The 17530-nt window shown below is 61.0% G+C and overlaps 1 protein-coding gene and 1 long non-coding RNA gene across 2 annotated transcripts in view; one reads left to right on the forward strand and one right to left on the reverse strand.

Moving 5' to 3' along the window:
• Positions 1-17530, reverse strand: part of LOC131399173 (uncharacterized) — a 94777-nt gene that overhangs the window by 10517 nt on the left and 66730 nt on the right. The window lies entirely within an intron of this gene.
• On the forward strand, positions 6252-16060 carry KLHL30 (kelch like family member 30). Its single transcript, XM_058533295.1, has 7 exons — positions 6252-7087; positions 8525-8660; positions 10638-10724; positions 11341-11496; positions 12873-13061; positions 13866-14011; positions 15504-16060. The coding sequence occupies exons 1-7, from the start codon at positions 6314-6316 to the stop codon at positions 15753-15755; spliced, it is 1740 nt and encodes a 579-aa protein (XP_058389278.1). The 5' UTR covers positions 6252-6313; the 3' UTR covers positions 15756-16060.

The following is a 17530-nucleotide window of genomic DNA, read 5'->3' on the forward strand; positions in this document are numbered from 1 at the left end:
CATGCCCAATTCAGGGCGTCCCTGCCCACTTGCTGTGGCCTCGGGCAAGGCCCTCCATGGCTTCCGGGTCTCAGTTTCCCTGTTGAGGGACTGGACCAAGATTAGCAGGGAGCGGCCCACAAGTGTCCTGGGTTCCAGGGGTGGGCTGCCAGGAAAGGGGTGAGGGAGGCTCAGGCCTGGGTTTGAGGCCTGGAAGGAAGGAGAGGGCACCTCTCCTGGGCACTCCGGGTGGCTCCCAGATGCCTCTTGCAGACACCCTGCTTCCTGGGGGTCTTATAAAAGCACCGTGTCCTGTGGGTGGCCCCAGGGATGCTGAGTCCCTCAGCCTGGGCTGGAGCTGGGAAAGCTGTTTTTTTTTTTTTTCAAGACGTTGCAGGTGATTCTGATGCTGAGCGGCCTGGAAACCCCCGGCCCACTAGCAGCTCACCCGTGGGAAGCAGGTGTCCCTGCAGTAGGCAGGGCTGGCCCCGGCAAGGCCACAGTCTCAGCTATAAGCCTGTTTGGTGCCTATACCCCTGTCGTCCATTTGGCAAAAACTCACCGAGGACCCCGGAGCCCCTCCGTAGGCTGCAGGCTTGAGTGAGGTGAGCAGACACAAAACGAGGTGCAAACCCCAGGGGCTTTCAGATGAGTTGCAAAAAGACTGGAGAAAGGGACTCCGTCTCTCTGGCCCATACATGTCTGCAGGACAGATATGGAGAACAGAGTCGGATCAAAGATGGTGAAGGAGTGGCACCTTTTCCCTCGTGGCTAGAACAAAGATGGTAACGGTGTAAGTGCTTCGCATATCCATGTACAAGTTTAATGCAAAGTTGAGCGCTTTTTCTTAATGACTCTAAAAGTTCATTTGAAAGAAAAAATGAACAAAGCCAGCTGTGGAGGCCAGCCTCCAAGAAAGCACCTGCCTCCTGGTAGTCACGTCCTGTGTAGCCCCTCCTACGTTGCACCACAGAACACGGCAGGAGCCACAGGTAACACGTCGAGTAGGTTATAAAAGGCTCCCATCTTTGCTGCTCTCTTGTCTCTGGTGGAAGCTGGCCGCCATGTTGGGAGCAGCCGTATGGAGAGGCCCACGTGGGGAGGAGGGGGGGGGGGCCTCCCGCCCCAGTCCAGCCTTCAGATGACTGCAGTCCCGCTGACCCTGTGGCCAGCTAAGGACAGGTGCTGAGGCAGAACCACCTGCTGAAGTGCTCCCAGAGCCATGAAACTGTCTGAGATAATAAATGTTTGTTGTTGTAAGACACTGGATTTTGGGGTAATTTGTTATGCAGCAACGGACAACTAACACGACTGACAAGAAAATGTCAATAGAAGAGTAATGAAGAGGCTTCCATTTCAGATAGGAAGACATCATAATTATAGAGCAATAGTCCACCAAACGAGGCGGTGCTGACCCCAGAATACGGTCCCTCAGATCGACAGACCAGAATAGAGAAAGAAAGCTGACACTCCGCACAGAAAACATTGCCCTGAGGTAAAGGTGCCACAGCCAGTCCATGGGGAAGAAGAAAGTGTCAATAATAACGCTGAGAGCATTGGTAAACTATTCTGAGGAATAAAAAGTATGACCTTATGCACCCCATGCCCAAAATAAATCCCAGATGGAATAAGAGACACTGTGAACACGTAAAGCCATAAAACCCCCCAAGAGTTGTGCCGGGACGGCCTCACAGCATGAATGCGCCAGACCAAGCAGAGGGGACCGTTTTACCTCCTGCCATAGAAGGTGCCCTCCTCGCCCAAGCTGGATGGCCCTCTGGGACGTGCATCGAGCTGTAAAGATGGTCACAACTTCAACTTGGTGATTTCATTCCCCGATCTATTCCAGGGAAATAATCACAGAAGTGACACCATATTAGTTATCATAGTCCAAAATGGCACACAACCCAAATGTCCATTAATAGAAGTGACTAGGTGTCACTTCCAACTTCTTAAAGTGTGACATATTCCTAATACGATGACATTTTAAATCATGTTTTCGAAGACTGATCATATCAGAAATGCTCATGATATTGATAAAACAAGACACGAAAACGTAACTGCAGTCATTCTAATGTTGAGAATAGTAATAGCCTGGCAGGGAAGACACCAGTGTGTTAATGGGGATTGTCTTTTACATGTGGAATTTTCTGCTTTGTATTTTTCTGTGTTTTCCAAATTTTCCACAATGAACGTGTGCTATTTTTATCATCGTAGAAAGAACCAAGCAGCGTATTTTTAAAAACCACACCACTCATTAGCAATCTGATGATGAGGATCCCTTTTGAGTCCCTGGTATCGAGTTTCCCAAACGGATGTGTCATGCGAGGTGCTGGGTCTCCCATCCCCACATCCCTGAAAGGCCTCCATTCTGGGCACGGTGGCCTGTCATCAGAATGCTCTGTCCTCATCTCCTCCAGCCTGAGTCGGAATGCATTAACCCTTCGTGTTCTGCCTGCAAATGGAGCGGGGGTGGGGGGGGCCCGAGGCAAGACCAACGCCTCTGTTCCCCCTCTAGCACCCTCCCTGGGATGGTCCTGGCCACAGTGAGAGCTGGGGACATCCATGAGGGCCCCCCAACATGAGGCTGATGCCCAAGGCTAGGGGAAAAGTCCTGGGACTGGGGCAGGGGCAGGGCCTTGGTCTGGGCTGGGCTGGGCTAAGCTGGGCTGAGCTGGGATATGGCTGGACTGAACTGGGATATGACTGGGCTGGACTGGACTGGGCTGGGCTGAGATATGACTGGGCTGGGCTGAGCTGGACTGGGATATGACTGGGCTAAACTAGGCTGGGCTGGGCTGGGGAGGGAAGCATGGAATCAGGAAGCCTGTGGGTGAGCTGCGCATGGAAGTGACCTGTGACCTTGTAATCAGCTGGTCAATCATAGCAGTTATTTGAGTGACGATTGGGCCTCCACTAGACCGCACACATGGTGAGAGCAGAGGCTGGTTCCCAGCTCACAACCATCCCCTCAGCAGGGAGCAGGGCCAGCAGCTGGGCTGGCGAGGCAGGTGCCCAAGCTGTCAGGATACCCCGACGCCCTTGAGAAATCACCTAACTCTGCCAGGAGTGAGAGTGTCACCCTGGGGGCCTTCCGGGCCTCTCTGCACCATAAGAGCATCAAGCCAATCCCTCGTGGGCGTCGGGAGGCCTCTGTGGGACTTGGCCCTCCCTGACTCTCCCACGTCCCAGCACATCTAGAAAACAGTTGTGTTAGTAAGGCCCATGTGGATAAAGGAAAGAGGGGCCGACAGGTAGAGGTCCCACCTGGCCACGCCAGGTTGCGTGCCTGCAGGCCCTGGGCTGGGAAGCTTTGCTCTGACCACCGGCATAAGAGATGTCCGGAGACCCCCCTCTTAGCCCCCCGGGCTCAACCCCCTGACTGGGTCAGGGCCTGTGTGTCCTGAGCCCAGCTGAGACCCAGGTGTGAGGGATTCCCCTGTGACCGCGTGAACCCAGGATGCAGGGGAGGCCGCCAGCCGCTGCTGCTGTATTTTTAGATGACCCACCTCTTAGCTGTCCTTGGCTCTCACGACTAATAAAGATATCTGGGGCAGCTCCGAGACCAAGGCCACAATATGACATGGATGGATCCTCAGGATCCCGTGTCCCTGTCACCAGAATGGTGGGTACTCTGGATGCCTCCTCACCTCTCTGGCACCCCTTAACCACCAGAGACTTTCTCACCACCACGGACCCCAGGTTTTGAAAGCCTTTGCTGACCAACCTGCATTTCTTCATAATAGTCACTTTTTCCCGCTTGACAGACGAACGAGAGGCAACATGGGTACCCGTCCATAACCAGGGGGAAGCTGCTACCTGTCAGGCCCTCACAAGTCCACTCCTGAGTCCCCAGCACAGGCTCCACTGGCCCCCTCTTGCAGATGAGGAAACAGAAGTGGGGGAGCTGCACCCCCAGCCCCAGTGAGCCCAGCGCCCCTGGGAGGGGTTAAGCCCAGACTCGCCTTCGCCCTGGAATGCCTCCTGCTGTCCCTAGGGGCCCCGGTCCCGGGAGGCCTCAGCCTTCCTGACATAATGTGATGTGGCCAGTGTGGGCTTTCAGAGCAGACTATGGGGGGAGCAGTCATCTCTCTCCTTCCCCCACCTGCCCATCCCTCCCTCCCTCCCTCCCGATGCAGACAGAGGCTAAAAATACTCTTTCATCAGCACGTGGTCACCCAGCCCAGCCCAGCCCAGCAGGCCCTCTATGCCCCCTCGCCTGATGGGCAGTCCTGTTCTCTGGCCTGCATGCTCAGAAACGGGGGTCCAAAAGCCGACTGAGAGGTAGGGTCCAGGGGGCTCTGGAGTGGGGCAGATGGGAGGTGGAGGTGGGGACTGGGGCAGGGACCAGCAGGGGAGGGTGGGTTATGGTGGGACAGCCCGGCAGGCCTGGAGATCACAGCACTGGGTGGTTTGGAGAGAGACCTCCGCCCTGGTCAAGCTGGGCCCCTGGAGGGGGCGGAGGCTCAGCGGGTTCACTTCCCTTCATGTCCTGGCTGGAGAGGTGGGCAGGGGGAGGCTGGACCACACCCTCCAACTGCAGCCAGGTTCCCAGTGTTCAGTCACCGGCCAGAGCTTGACTAAGACCCTTCTTCTGCTGTCCTGCCCACTCAGCCCTGCTCACTCCTGGCCTGGGCTGGCATCCAGTGGAGGCTCTGAGACCCTCCAGAAGCCCCTGCCCCATGCTGGGACTGCAAGGCGGTAGATGTCAGCAGACAGGGCTGAGGCCCCCAGGGAAGGTGGCTGGTCGCCCCTGCCTGCTGGCTCCTGTTGCCCTAGCAGCTGGCCAAAAGGAGCACAACAATGATGGGAATGCAAGGCCTGGGGGCGGCGGCTGCCCGGCTAATCTCCTGGCCTCCCCTGGGAGGGTAGAGCTGCCTTCACCCCGGCCAGAGGGCCTCCCGGGGAGGGGGGTCAGGCAGGACAGCCGGCAGCCCCCTGACCTATCCTATCTGGGCATGAGCCCAGGCAGGTCCTTGGGCCCTGAGGGGGGCTCCCTGGGCACTTCCCTGCTCTGCAGGATGGAGACGGGCACCCGTGAGGAAGGGGGCCTCAAGCTCCCCCAACCGGCCCCGTAACTCAGGAAGGCCCTCCCACCCTTAGGCGTCTATAGTTTGCTGGTTCTCCTTACGGCGCCTTGTCACTTCGACTGCGCTTATTTCACCAAGCATCTTGTCCCCATGGATGCACTGGCCCTTGTCCTTCCCTTTGATGACGCTGGAGGGTGCCCCCTAGTGGACGGGCTATTTCTCGACTGTGCAGCTTTCTGCTGCTGTGGGTCACTCGGGGCAAAGGCCTCCATGCAGAGCATTTCTTTCTTGGGGTAATATATCAGAAGTGCATAAATAAATGTGCACATAATTAAACAAGCCCAGAAGAGGATCTGCTGAATCAGATGATGTGAACGCTGGGATGCAAAATCACCCTCCAGAGTATCCTTCGGTTGTTTCTTTACCAACCTACACCCAGCAACATGAAACTTGGGAGTTCAGGGCACAGCCCCCGAGCCTGGCTCCCCCACTTCCTAGCTGTGTGATCTTGGACAAGTGACTTGAGCCTTTTGTGCCTTGGTTTCCCCCCATGTAAAAGGAACCCTAATGGCACCTACCTCTCAGGGCTGTCGTGAGGGCTAAGTGACGAACGCATGTGCCACGCTCAGGATGTGGGGAGCACTCTGTTGGCGTCTCCACGCAGCCCCTTCCCCACCAGCCTCTCAATCTGCAGATGAGGAGACTGGGACCAGAGAGGGGCGTGGCTCACCCAAGGTCACCCAGCAAGGTCTCAGCAGGCCCAGGCTCATGTAACTGTGGACAGTGAGGATGGGTAGGGCAGCAAAGCTTTCAAAGGCCCTCCCCAGCAGTGTTGGATCCGGGAGCAGAGGAAGCCTCTCGAGAGTTGGGGGCAACAGGGAGCCCCATGCTCCAGGGTGTCTGTGCTGCGTAGCCCAGAGTTGGGGGGGCCCAGGGTTTGGGTTCTCTTGCTGGCCTCATCTTGCCCCGATGGCCTGGCCATGGGTAGCTCTCCTGCCCTCTGAGCCTCAGCTTCCCCACTGTGCAACGGGGAGAGTGCTGTGCCGTCCTCACGGGGCTGTGGGGCTGCGTCAGGGGGGATGCACGTCCCATGTCCTTGATGCTCAGCCAATGCTTGTTGAGGGACGGAGAGGACTGACAGACAGAACGTCAGACAGATGGGTGACTCAAGAGAGTGAGTAGTGTCGGGGTAGTGTCCCCCTACCCCTGGCTGACCCTGCTCTCCTCTGTCCCTAGGATCTCCAGGCCCTTCTTCCCTGTGAGTGGGTGGGCCACAGGGGGCCCCCAAGGTGGCACCGGCAGCCATGGTGCGGAATGTGGACGACCTGGACTTCCACCTGCCCTCGCACGCCCAGGACATGCTGGACGGCCTGCAGCGGCTGCGCTCTCAGCCCAAGCTGGCTGACGTCACACTGCTGGTGGGTGACCAGGAGCTGCCCTGCCACCGCGGACTCCTGGCGCTGAGCAGCCCCTACTTCCATGCCATGTTTGCAGGCGACTTTGCTGAGAGCTTCTCTGCGCGCGTGGAGCTGCGGGACGTGGAGCCCGCCATGGTAGGGCAGCTGGTGGACTTCGTGTACACGGGCCGGCTGACCGTCACCCAGGGTAACGTGGAGGCCCTGACCCGCGCGGCCGCACGCCTCCACTTCCCGGCGGTGCAGAAGGTCTGCGGCCGCTACCTGCAGCAGCAGCTGGACGCCACCAACTGCCTTGGCATCTGCGAGTTTGGGGAGCAGCAGGGACTGCTCGGCGTGGCTGCCAAGGCCTGGGCCTTCCTGCGAGAGAACTTTGAGGCCGTGGCACGTGAGGACGAGTTCCTGCAGCTGTCCCAAGACCGGCTGGCCACCTGTCTGGCAAGCGACCTGCTGCAGGTGCAGCCAGAGCAAAGCCGGCTGGAAGCCCTGCTGCGCTGGGTGCGCCATGACCCACAGGCCCGGGCTGCCCACCTGCCGGAGCTGCTCAGCCTGGTGCACCTGGACGCCGTGCCCAGGCCCTGCGTGCAGCAGCTGCTGGCCACAGAGCCGCTGATCCGGGAGTCAGAGGCGTGTCAGGCAGCCTTGTCCCGGGGCCATGAGGGGGTGAGTGAGGGGAGGAGCAGGGAGAGGAGCACTGGAGACCCCAGCTGCATGGGGATGGAGAGTACGGAGTGGGCATCCCCGAGGTGCCCCCAACCTTCCAACTCTACCTGCCTTGGGCCGGTTATCTGTGAGGGCATCACCGTTCATCCCCAAGTACAGACTGTGCCCTTGTGTGTGCCACACCTGGATGTCAGGGGAAGGGGAACCCAGAGGGATCATTCTCAACCCCCATCTTAGAGGAGCCCACAGCTCAGTGGGGACAAACCTGGAAACAGACCTAAGGCAGCATGAGAAAGGGCAGCGCTGGGCTGGGGGCATCCTCGGAGGAAGGGGTAGTCAGGGAGAGCTCTCCAGAGGAGGCAGCATCTGAGCTGGGCCTTAGAGGAGGGAATAGGAGCTGGGCAGGAGGGAAAACAATCCAGGAAGATGGCACCACTTGTGTACAGGCAAAGAGCACGGACAGCATGGCAGCCGGCCACCACCTGACCCTTAGGAAGCTGATCAAGAGTTTATGGGGTGCAATTCCTATCTGTGCTGGCAGTGGGCCTGGCGGGCGGGGCAGGTCCTGATGAGGTGACAAGGAGCGGATGAGTCTGTCCACTGCTGGGCTGCCGGCTCGGGTCCTTGCTCTGGAGGCTCCTCAGGCGCCATGTCTGGGAACAAAGATGTGGCTCAGGCCCTGGGAGCTGTGTGTGGTGGCAGAATACTAACCCCTGCACCGCCAGGCACCACTGGGCTCTGCAGGCACAACGGGCCGGCCTCGTGCTGGAGCCACAGGAGGCCCTGCCCTGCTAGGCGCTCCTTGGGAATTGCTGGAGGTGGGAGGTCCAGGCCTTCAGTAGGATGGGGTCAGAGAGGCGGTGGGACCCGGGGGCCTGGGAGCTCTGGGCGGTGGCTACTTACCAACCAGGGTGGAACCATTCCAGCATTGGCTGCCGGGCCAGGGCCATCCTAGTGCAACCTGCTACGTGCTGCCCCGGGGAGCTGGGCTCCCGGTAGTGGGGGAGGGGGAGGCTTATGTGGGGTACTGGGGACAGGGTCTGGGGGTCGGTTCCAAAAGTGGGTGCAGGAACACCTCCAAAAGCCATGTGGTGATGGCTGGGAGGGGAGCAGCGCTCACACTTGGGGCACACATGGACCTGCTGTCCCCACCTCCCCCAGTTCTGAGTACTTGCTGCCATCCCTGGCCCCATGTGAGCGTGTGTGCCACGCTCACATGGGCACATGCACAAACACATGGGCACATGCACGCTGAAGCTCGCCCCACTCCATGCATGTGCACCGACACAGGGGCACACCGGTGGACCCACGGCCACCCCCACGCATCCACGCCACCCCCTGCCCCAGAAAACGCCACCGAGGCTGCCAGCGCCTGGGGCCATTGTACGGGGGAGACAGCAGCCCTGCCCCTCTGACTGCAGCCCTCTGCGCCCACAGGCGCTGCTGGCCCTCCCGCAGACGCTGGAGGAGGTTCTGGTGGTGGTGGGTGGGCGGGCGCTGGAGGAGGACGAGGAGGGCGCCGAGGAGCCTGCCCCGCACCCCGGGAACTTCGCCTTCTACGACACCAAGGCCAGTGAGTACGCCCTCCCGGTGCCCAGGGCTTGGGCCTGCAGACCCTGCATCAACGTGAACAGCCTGTGTCCTCCTAGCGGGTGGAGCGAGCGAGGGGCAGAGTCCACTGTCCTGGGTGTGCCCGGGCCTCACGGGGGGCTGCAGGGGAGCCTGGGGGCCACGGCAGAGGGAGGCGAGTCTGATGGGGGCCACTGTGGCCCTCCTGCATCCAGCCACAGCCCCCAACTTTGGTCTTTTAGGCCCTGTGGCCCCGGATACAGGGCTCTGCTGCCCAGACTGCACTGTGTGGGAGGTGGCCGCTGGCCTGAGTGGGGTGGGCAGCCTGGCCGGTGGCTTCCTCTTGGTGCCCCCTCCCCTGTGCGCCCAATGGAACCATGGCCCCAGGAGGAAAACAGGGGGCTAGGCATGCAGGCAGGGGTTGAGAGCTCTCGGTCAGCCCGAATGGGGTTCTAATTCCAGCCTTTGAGCAGGTGACTTCACACCCCCCAGCCTCAGTTTCTTCCTCTGTGAAATGGGCTCCTCACACAGCTGTAATGAGGAGCCAACGGGCACGGGGACCAGGCCTGTCATTTGGATGTGGCCTCTCCTGCGGGGGCGGGGCATCCCTTCCCTCCTGGGAAAGGAGGAAGAGTGAGTGGGCAGCAGGGGCTGTGGAAGGGCCACGCTGGCCCCGGGCAGCTCTTCGGAAAACACTGATGGGGGCTGGCTGATGTCCCAGGGCCACTGGGCAGGTCGCCGCCATCCCCATGGCGTCAGACGCTGGCGGGCTCCGGGAAGTCGGAGGCCGGCTGTCCCAGGTCAGGGGCTGATGAGAGGGGATTTGGGGGCTGACGTCAGGAGATGACTCTGCTGGCTCCGCCTAGGAGCAGCTGTCCCTTGGAACCTGAGGGGAGGGCGGGGAGACACTGGCAGGCAAAGGCCTGGTGCCCACTGGGAAATCCCCACCATGGAGTGACACAGACATGAGTCAGGGGGACATGCAGTCCCTGCCCAGCAGGCAGGCCCCCAGCAAGGCCCGGAGTTCCGCGTGTCCTGAAAACTGTTGTAAATAGTAAACAGAGTCTCCCCAGGGGACGTCCCGCAGGCCTGGGTCTCTCTCACAGCCTTCCACAAACACCCAAAATGTGTCCATTTATAGGACTTACAGTCCCACGTTTATTGTCTCATTTTGATTTTTTAAAAGCATTTTCTCATCTTGTGCCTCAGTTTACCTCATGTAGCTCCAGGAAGGCAGGTTCAATGTGGGCACCTTACTCTGTCCCTCACAGTAGGGACAATAGTCCTAACAGCCACCACCAGCTAAGTAGTCACCCTGTGACAGACAGGCGTCGTCACATGCAGCCCCTACATCTCCCTGAGAGGTGGGAATTACCCCCCTTCTACAGGCGAGGAAACCGAGGCTAGGCTTTGTCCAAGGCCACACGGCTGGTGCGCAAGAGCTGGGATTTGGATCCACTCTGCCTGCTGCAAGGCCTGGGTCTGATCCCCTACAGGCACCTGGCTACACATGAGCACAGAAGGTGCTCAGGATGAATGAATGAATGAGGAATGAATGAATGAATCATGCTTGTGTTATAACTCACTAGTGACCAGAGATTAGGCCCCTTAATCCTTACCCCACCTGACTGAGGTGGGACCCAACTGAAAGGTCCATTTGGGGTCAGTGGGGTCAGCTGCAGGGTCAGGGTGAGACCCAGCCTCTGGAGTCTTGGCTGCCTCTCTGCACACCCTGGGTGTGGTCCCGGGTCCACTCTGGGTGCCAGGCTCCGAGGGGTGGCGTGAGGAGACGGGGGCCTTGGACCCCGCCCCAGCAGGTGTCGCCCCTCACCACGGTGGCCAGCTGAGTCCTGCCCCTTGCCCTTCCATCAGTGAGGGGACATCTCTGCAGCCACTGAGTGGAGGGGCGCTGAGGGGCAAGGGGAGGCCCCAGCAGCAAGCCCAGCCCCTCTGACCCCCTGCCTCTCTCTCTTCCTACCAGAGAGGTGGATGGCACTCCCGGACTTCCCTGACTACCACAAGTGGGGCTTCTCCCTGGCAGCGCTGAACAATGCCGTCTATGTCACAGGTGGGCACCCGGGGGTCCCTGCAGAGCTGGCTCAGAGGGAGCCAAGCTCCCAGCAGCCTCATCCGAGTAGCCGATCTGAACTCTGAACGTGACTCCAGGGAGAACCAGCTCTTCCCCTTCACTCAATGGGACACCTGACAGTTTAGTCAAGACTCTTCCAGAACTTTTCATGATGTGAAAACCAGAAAACTTAAAGTCCGTGGGTCCGCACATGGGTGCAGGGAATCGTTCCATATTCTCTCTGATGTGGACCCCCTGGGTGGCCTTGCTGTGCTCCTACAGCCAGGGCCTCCCCAGAAGGAACTGCGTGATGTTGGGGGGGGGGGTCACTCTGCTCTCTTATATCTTAGAAGTTGGGATCCTTGTAAGATTTTCTTGGGGAAAAAAGCTTCCACTGATGGAGGTTTGAAACCGCTAATCTTGTCCCCCTGGTGTATGGGGCATGGAGGGACCTGTCCAAGTCATATGTGCCACCACCGTCCCACCCCGGCCCAGTGTCTGGCAGCACAGAGGACTGGCAGGGGGAGAAGGGGGCAGGACCTTTGGTACCCAGCCCCCACTGGCCCAGAGACCCCAGGCTGGTGGGAACCCAACTGGAAAGAACCTCTCCCGTCAGGTGGCTCTCGGGGCACCAAGACGGACACCTGGTCAACCACCCAGGCCTGGTGCTTCCCTCTGAGGGAGGCAGCCTGGAAGCCCGTGGCGCCCATGCGGAAGGCCCGCACCAACCATGCCAGTGCGGCGCTCAACGGCGAGATCTACGCCATTGGCGGTAAGGCCCCCCTCTCCACCCTCCCTGGGCACCTCCTGCTCGTCGGAGCCCCCTCCCGCTCGTCGGAGCCCCCTCCCCTCCTCTTCACGGCTTGGGAGCCTCTCAATCCTGCAGTAACAGCTCCCACCCCCATGCCCTCACTGGGGACCAGAGAGCCCCCATGCTGGCCTCAGGGACAACAGAGGCACTGCTCCCCAGTCCTGCCCTAAGGAGCTCACTGTCTGGGTAAACAAGCCCTACACCAGGGCTCCCAGCCAGGCTGTGCTGTCACCTGGACATCCTGGGCTGAGGCTCAGGCACCAGCCTAGGCAGCCAGCTCCAGGGTGATTCTGATGCGCTCGGGGATCCAGAAAACAGGGCCATGAGTCAGTCCCCAGAAGGGGACCCGTGAGGAGCTGGGGCCTCGAGCTGCCAGCGGGGATGACCACTCCCATCCCAGAGCCTTGGGCTCAGCCCTCAGCTCGGGGTCACCTCCTCAGTGAAATCCCTGGGGTGAGGTGACCCACAATGGGTCCCTCTGCTGTCACCCTTGTCCCCACCATGCCCCCAGCCTCAGCACAGGGGCCCACCTTATCTCCCTTACAGCCCAGAGCTACAGCAAGGAGTGGCCCCAGAGACGCACAGTTAGATGAATATTGAAAAACAAAATGCATGTGGCAGAGCAAGAGTTTCCCAACACCTCCGTAGGTGACAAACTGGCCCTGAGACCACTCTTAAGTGCCCCCACCTGTCCCAGGTAACCCCTTTTCTCTCAGTGGCTGCCGTGTCGCCCCCCTAGAGCAGAGAGCACACATAGGTCCTGAGCCCAAGGCAACTCAGGGTCCCCAGCCTCTCAGAGGTGGAGAGGGTCCCCAGTGAGAGCAGGCGTGCCCTCCCACCCGCAGGCAGGTCTGCATGGTTGTCACATTCAGACTCTCGGGAGCTGGAGTGGGGAGCTGCCTACAGCTCCGGGGTCTTACCTCTTATAGCTCCCCAGGACTGACCTCCTCCACCCCAGGGAAGGACGCCCACCATGTGAGAGGCCTGGGAGTGGCAGCTTCCAGGGGCTCCCACCAGCACCCTTCCAACCCACTCTGGGCTCTGAAGGGTTGGCAGTGGCTGGGCTTTGCTGTGAGGCCCCCATCTCGCACCCTGGAGTCGAATATTCCTGAGTGCCCACTTCTTGGCAGTGTGGCCCTCAGCTCTTGGACCTCAGCTTCCCTCTCTGTGAAATGGGGGTAACACCTACCTCGCATGGCCGTGCCCTCCTTCACTTCCCTTGCCCTCCTGGGGCACCCAGGGTCGTCCCTGCGGCCTCTACAGAGCCCCGGACCCTGCGTGTCCAGGAACCTTCCTTGTCCCCAGCCCCCTGCAGCCCTGACCCCCCTCCCCCGCAGGCACCACTCTGGACGTGGTGGAGGTGGAGAGCTACGACCCCTACACGGACACCTGGACGCCCGTCAGCCCGGCCCTCAAGTACGTCAGCAACTTCTCCGCAGCCGGCTGCCAGGGCCGGCTCTATCTGGTGGGCTCCAGCGCCTGCAAGTACAACGCGCTGGCCCTGCAGTGCTACAGCCCCGTCACAGGTGCACGCAAGCGGGCCGGGCAGGGGGGCTGGGGGCTGGGAGCAGGCAGCCAGGGGCCTCTTACAAGGGCTGCAGTCCCATCAAAGGTGGATGGGACAGTGGAGACAGGCAGGGGGCAGGGAACCAAGGGGGTCATCGGCACAGGGCCACAGTCCCATTGCAGCCTAGAGGTATGGGGGCCTGGGGGCTGGAGGCAGAGTGCCCGGGGCAGGGGACGCGGAAGCCCAGCCCCAGGTCCTGAAAGCTGTCTGGCTGGGGTGTCCGCCTGGAACTGGCCTCATGGACCAGGAGCCGTGACCCAGACCCTCAAGGCTGGGGGTGTGCCAGCTGGGGCTCTGGACTCCATGCCAGTGTTTGGCACCAGCTGGGCTCTTTCTGGCTCGGTGGCCCTCCTGCCCCATCTCTCACCCTCTGTCCCATTCTCTGCATGGTGGAGACGACAACAGGACCCATTTTGCAGGGTGGGTGTGAGGATTCCTCAGGAGATGGACTGGACCTGGAGTTAGGATGAGTGGAAAGGAGGCAGAAGCCCAGGGGTGCCCAGTTAGGGTGAGTGGGGTGGGGTGGCGGCCAGGCCAGGGCTCTGAGCGCTCTAACGTCCCTGCTGATGACCTGGGGACAAGGCTCCGAGGGAGCCCTGCCCACACCAGCCTCCCCACCCCAGGGAGAGTGAGGCTAGTGAGGTGCAGGCAGTGGGCACGGCCTGTGGAGCCCCCACCCCACCCCAACCCTGCAAGGGGCTCACTCCTGAGGCTCAGAGAAGGGCCACCCTGGTGACAGTGGGCCTGTGCCATGTCCCCGCAGACACGTGGAGCGTCATCGCCTCCCCCTTCCTCCCCAAGTACCTGTCATCGCCGCGCTGTGCCGCCCTGCAGGGGGCACTCTACCTGGTCGGCGACAACACCAAGAAGGTCTACGTGTATGACCCAGGGGCCAACCTGTGGCAGAAGGTGGGCCTCAGCCTCATTCCCAGTGCAACCCCTACCCTAGGGCAGAGAGCAGTCTTGGGACAGGGGACGTGGGGGTGTTGCCACAGGCGGCGGGCAGTGAAGGGAGACACGAGGGCCCAGAGTCCCCTTGAAGATGAGAGCCAAGGACTGTGGGCTGCTGGTCACTGTGGTGCTCTGTCCCCAGCACAGGGCCCCTGTCCTCCTTCTCAGGGAGCAAAACCAGGCTCACTGGGACTGCTTCGGGGACAGCTGGACTAAGAGAAAGCCCATCCTTCCTGGTGCTGGCCAGGGCCAAGAGGGAGTGAGTCTCCAGTCCCCAGGGGTGGTCAAGCTGGAGAGGGCACTCCTGCGCTGTGGTTGAGGAGGGAGCAGCGGCTCCTGGACGCCCCATTCCCCCAGGGCCAGGCCTGCTACCCGCCTCCTCCTCCATCAGGACCAGGGGACAAGGTAGGAGGTGGGCATTTTGAGACCCATCCTCGGGGGCACCGGAGCCCTGACATTTCTCCATGTTTCTTCCGGAGAAGGAGGGACAGTGCCCAGAACCCATGGGGGCCTCAGCACTAGCTGGATGCCCTGGGCCTGCCCCGCCTGCCTTGAGTTTCTCAGTCCCTGGATGCCCCAGGGGGTGGCACTGCTTCCAGAACCACCCCAGGTAGGCCATGCCGGGTGGCTGGGCGACGGCAGGGCCTCTGCGATCCTGCTGACCGCAGCTGTCCCCTGGCGTCAGCTCTCAGCTGACTGGAGGCCCCCATTACAGTGGCAGAACAGGTGCAGGGCGGGCCCTGCCAGGCTGGCGCTCTTCTTGGGCCCTGTCAGCTGGGCCTCGGCCAGCCTCTCCCGGCCTGTGCCACAGTTCTGGGCTGGGGTCCCAGCTGTGTGAGGCTCCACTTTGTCCTCTCCCGGCCTGGGCCCTTCCAGAAGTGCCTACATCTCTCTCTGGCCTCTGGAAAGCTGCTGGCCCTCACCCCACAGTCCCTATCCAGGGCACTCCTGAGGCCCTGGACCGAGGCTAGGGGTGCAGGGGCAGAACGAGGGGGCCCATGGGGTGAGCAGCCCCTCACGTGTGCGTCTCTCAGGGCTGAGGCCACATCTGTCCCCACCAAGAGAGCAGCTGGGAGTCAGAAGCCCAGCCCAGACCTCACCCCGGGAGGCAACTCCAACCTCAGGCTTCCACATCCCCCCACCCCCTCTGACTCCCCAACTTCAGATATGAGCAAATTTGGGCCTAAGAGAGCGAGAGGAACTGGAGACATCACCCTGGGAGATGCAGGTTGGAGGGGAGCAGTGGGGTCTCCCCACTAAAGGGAGAGTCCTTGAGGCGGAGGGGGGAGTTACAGGTCCCCAGGTAGCAGGGGTGCTGGTGCCCTGGATGGGATGTCGGGCAGATGCTGGCTGTCCTCTCTGCATGTCCCCAGCTCTGCCTCACCCCGAGGGCACCCCTAGCCACCACCCTCCAGCCGCCCACTGGACACTGACCGCCAACCGTCCACAGGTACAGTCCCTGCACAGCCTGCATGAGAACGGCGCCCTGGTGCCGCTGGGCGACGCGCTCTACGTGACGGGCGGCCGCTGGCAGGGCATGGACGGCGACTACCACGTGGAGATGGAGGCCTATGACCGCGGGCGCGACACCTGGGTCCGCCACGGCGCCCTGCCCCGCCTCTGGCTCTACCACGGGGCCTCTACCATCTTCCTGGACGTCTCCAAGTGGACGCAGCCCTTCAGCCCCGCCCAGGAGCACTGAGCCGCTCCTCGTCACACCTGGGGGGCCCAGCGGCGCCCCCACCTCTGTGGGATGGCCCCCTTCTTATTTTTGCTCATTTGTTCACTAAGAGCCACTGTCCCCTCCAGGGCTTGGGCTGGGCTCGGGCCACCAGGGATGTCAGAGGACACAGCCTTGGTCTCCGCAGCCAGCACTAACCAAACTCTCTAGACTCTAAGATGACTAGCGGCAAGGGCTGGGCCTCTGGATGCCTGTATAGAGGGGAGAGGCAGCTCTCCCACCCATGGGGGTGTCTGAGACCTCAGGGGAAGGAGCTGAGGGGTCCGGGGAAGAATCGTGAGAACTCTCTTGGCTCTCAGAATGTGGCTGTTCCTGGCTGTGTCTCTCACCGGTGGCTTTCGGAGGAGTTGCACAAATGCGGGGTGACATGGAGTGGCCCAGGAAGCTGAAGCTGTTGGGGAGGGTGGGCACAGAGCAAAGGGTCCTGGGGTGGGGTCAGCACCAGGCCTTCATGGGCCTGCTTCTGCCTGGCCTACAGCCGGCAGCCGCCCCTCTCTGGGCCTCAGGCACATGGGGCTGGCTCAGGTGGGCTCTCGGCTCTCCCTGCCCCCAGCCTTGCATGCTGCCACCTTGTTTCCAAAGGCTGCTCCTCGGGACAAAGGAGGCCCAGCTGTTTCTGTGTCACGCCGCCCGGGAGGGCAGCACAGAGGGAAGCACTGGAAGGAAGGAGGTGGGGCGTGGGGGCCAGGAGAGAGGGGTGGGGGGAGAGAGGGTCCGCAGAGGCTTCCCAGGGAGGTGAGCAGGAAGGGGTGCTCCCTGGGCGGGATTTCCCCTGTTTATTGGGGTGGTTCGCTTCACAACAAAGGGTGGCTCGCTTCACAACAAAGGCTCTTCGATAGAACGAAGGTCCCCAGCGGGAGGACCCGAGGGGGCGGGGTCCTGCAGGGATTTCTGGGGATGCCTTTTGGGTGCGTTGGTGGCTTACTCCCACTCAGGTGACCTCCTGAGCGAGGGTGGCACCCAAAGGGCTCCTCCTGCCCACACGTGGTGTGACTCAGGGTGGCTCAGGCGGGTCCCAGAGCCCCCAAGTCGGACTGGGGCCCCTCCCTGCCCCTTCTGTCTCATCCTGAACAAGGCATGAGTTTGTAATCGAGGGGACGATGAAGGACTCTCACTGGGTGCTCAGTGGCCCTCCCTCTGTGTCACAGGCTCCATCAGGGGATACAGGGCTGCAAGTCGTGAGTTCTAGGTCCAGCCCGGCTCCAGCCCTGGCACTGACCAGCTGTGGCCTTGGGTAGCTCTGGGCTCCCTCTGGACCTGGGTTTCCTCTCCAGCGCCAGCCCACAGGCTCCTCCTTGAATCCATGGGGGACCAGAGGGGCCTCTGACATCCCTGGTTCTCAGGAAGGAATCCCTGGGTCCCTCCAGCTTCCAGAGACCCAGATCCACTTTGCTCCAGCCCTGACTCCTCACGCCCATCTTTTGTGGGAGAATGGAGTTGGCCCCCAGGGCCCAGACAGAGCAGGGCCTCCTGAGCGTCTGCTCCCAAAGGAGCAGGAGCCCTGGACCTGAGGACACCTAGTCGGCTGGCAGAGTGGGTGAAAACGAGGAGGAAGGTTTCTGGGGTCCTTGAATCTTTCTGTAAGAAAATCTTCTGGAATGTTTTCTCAGCTCAGCCAAGTGCTGTTTCAAAATAAAGACTCACTATGTCAAAATGGACTTATTTTGATCACAAATGGGCAGTTGAAAAGGTGGCGTCCTGGAATGAGGCCTGCTTTCTGCTCCTGTGCACACTCA

Source organism: Diceros bicornis, chromosome 37 (genome assembly GCF_020826845.1).
Source record: "Diceros bicornis minor isolate mBicDic1 chromosome 37, mDicBic1.mat.cur, whole genome shotgun sequence".
Taxonomy (NCBI): Eukaryota; Metazoa; Chordata; class Mammalia; order Perissodactyla; family Rhinocerotidae; genus Diceros; species Diceros bicornis.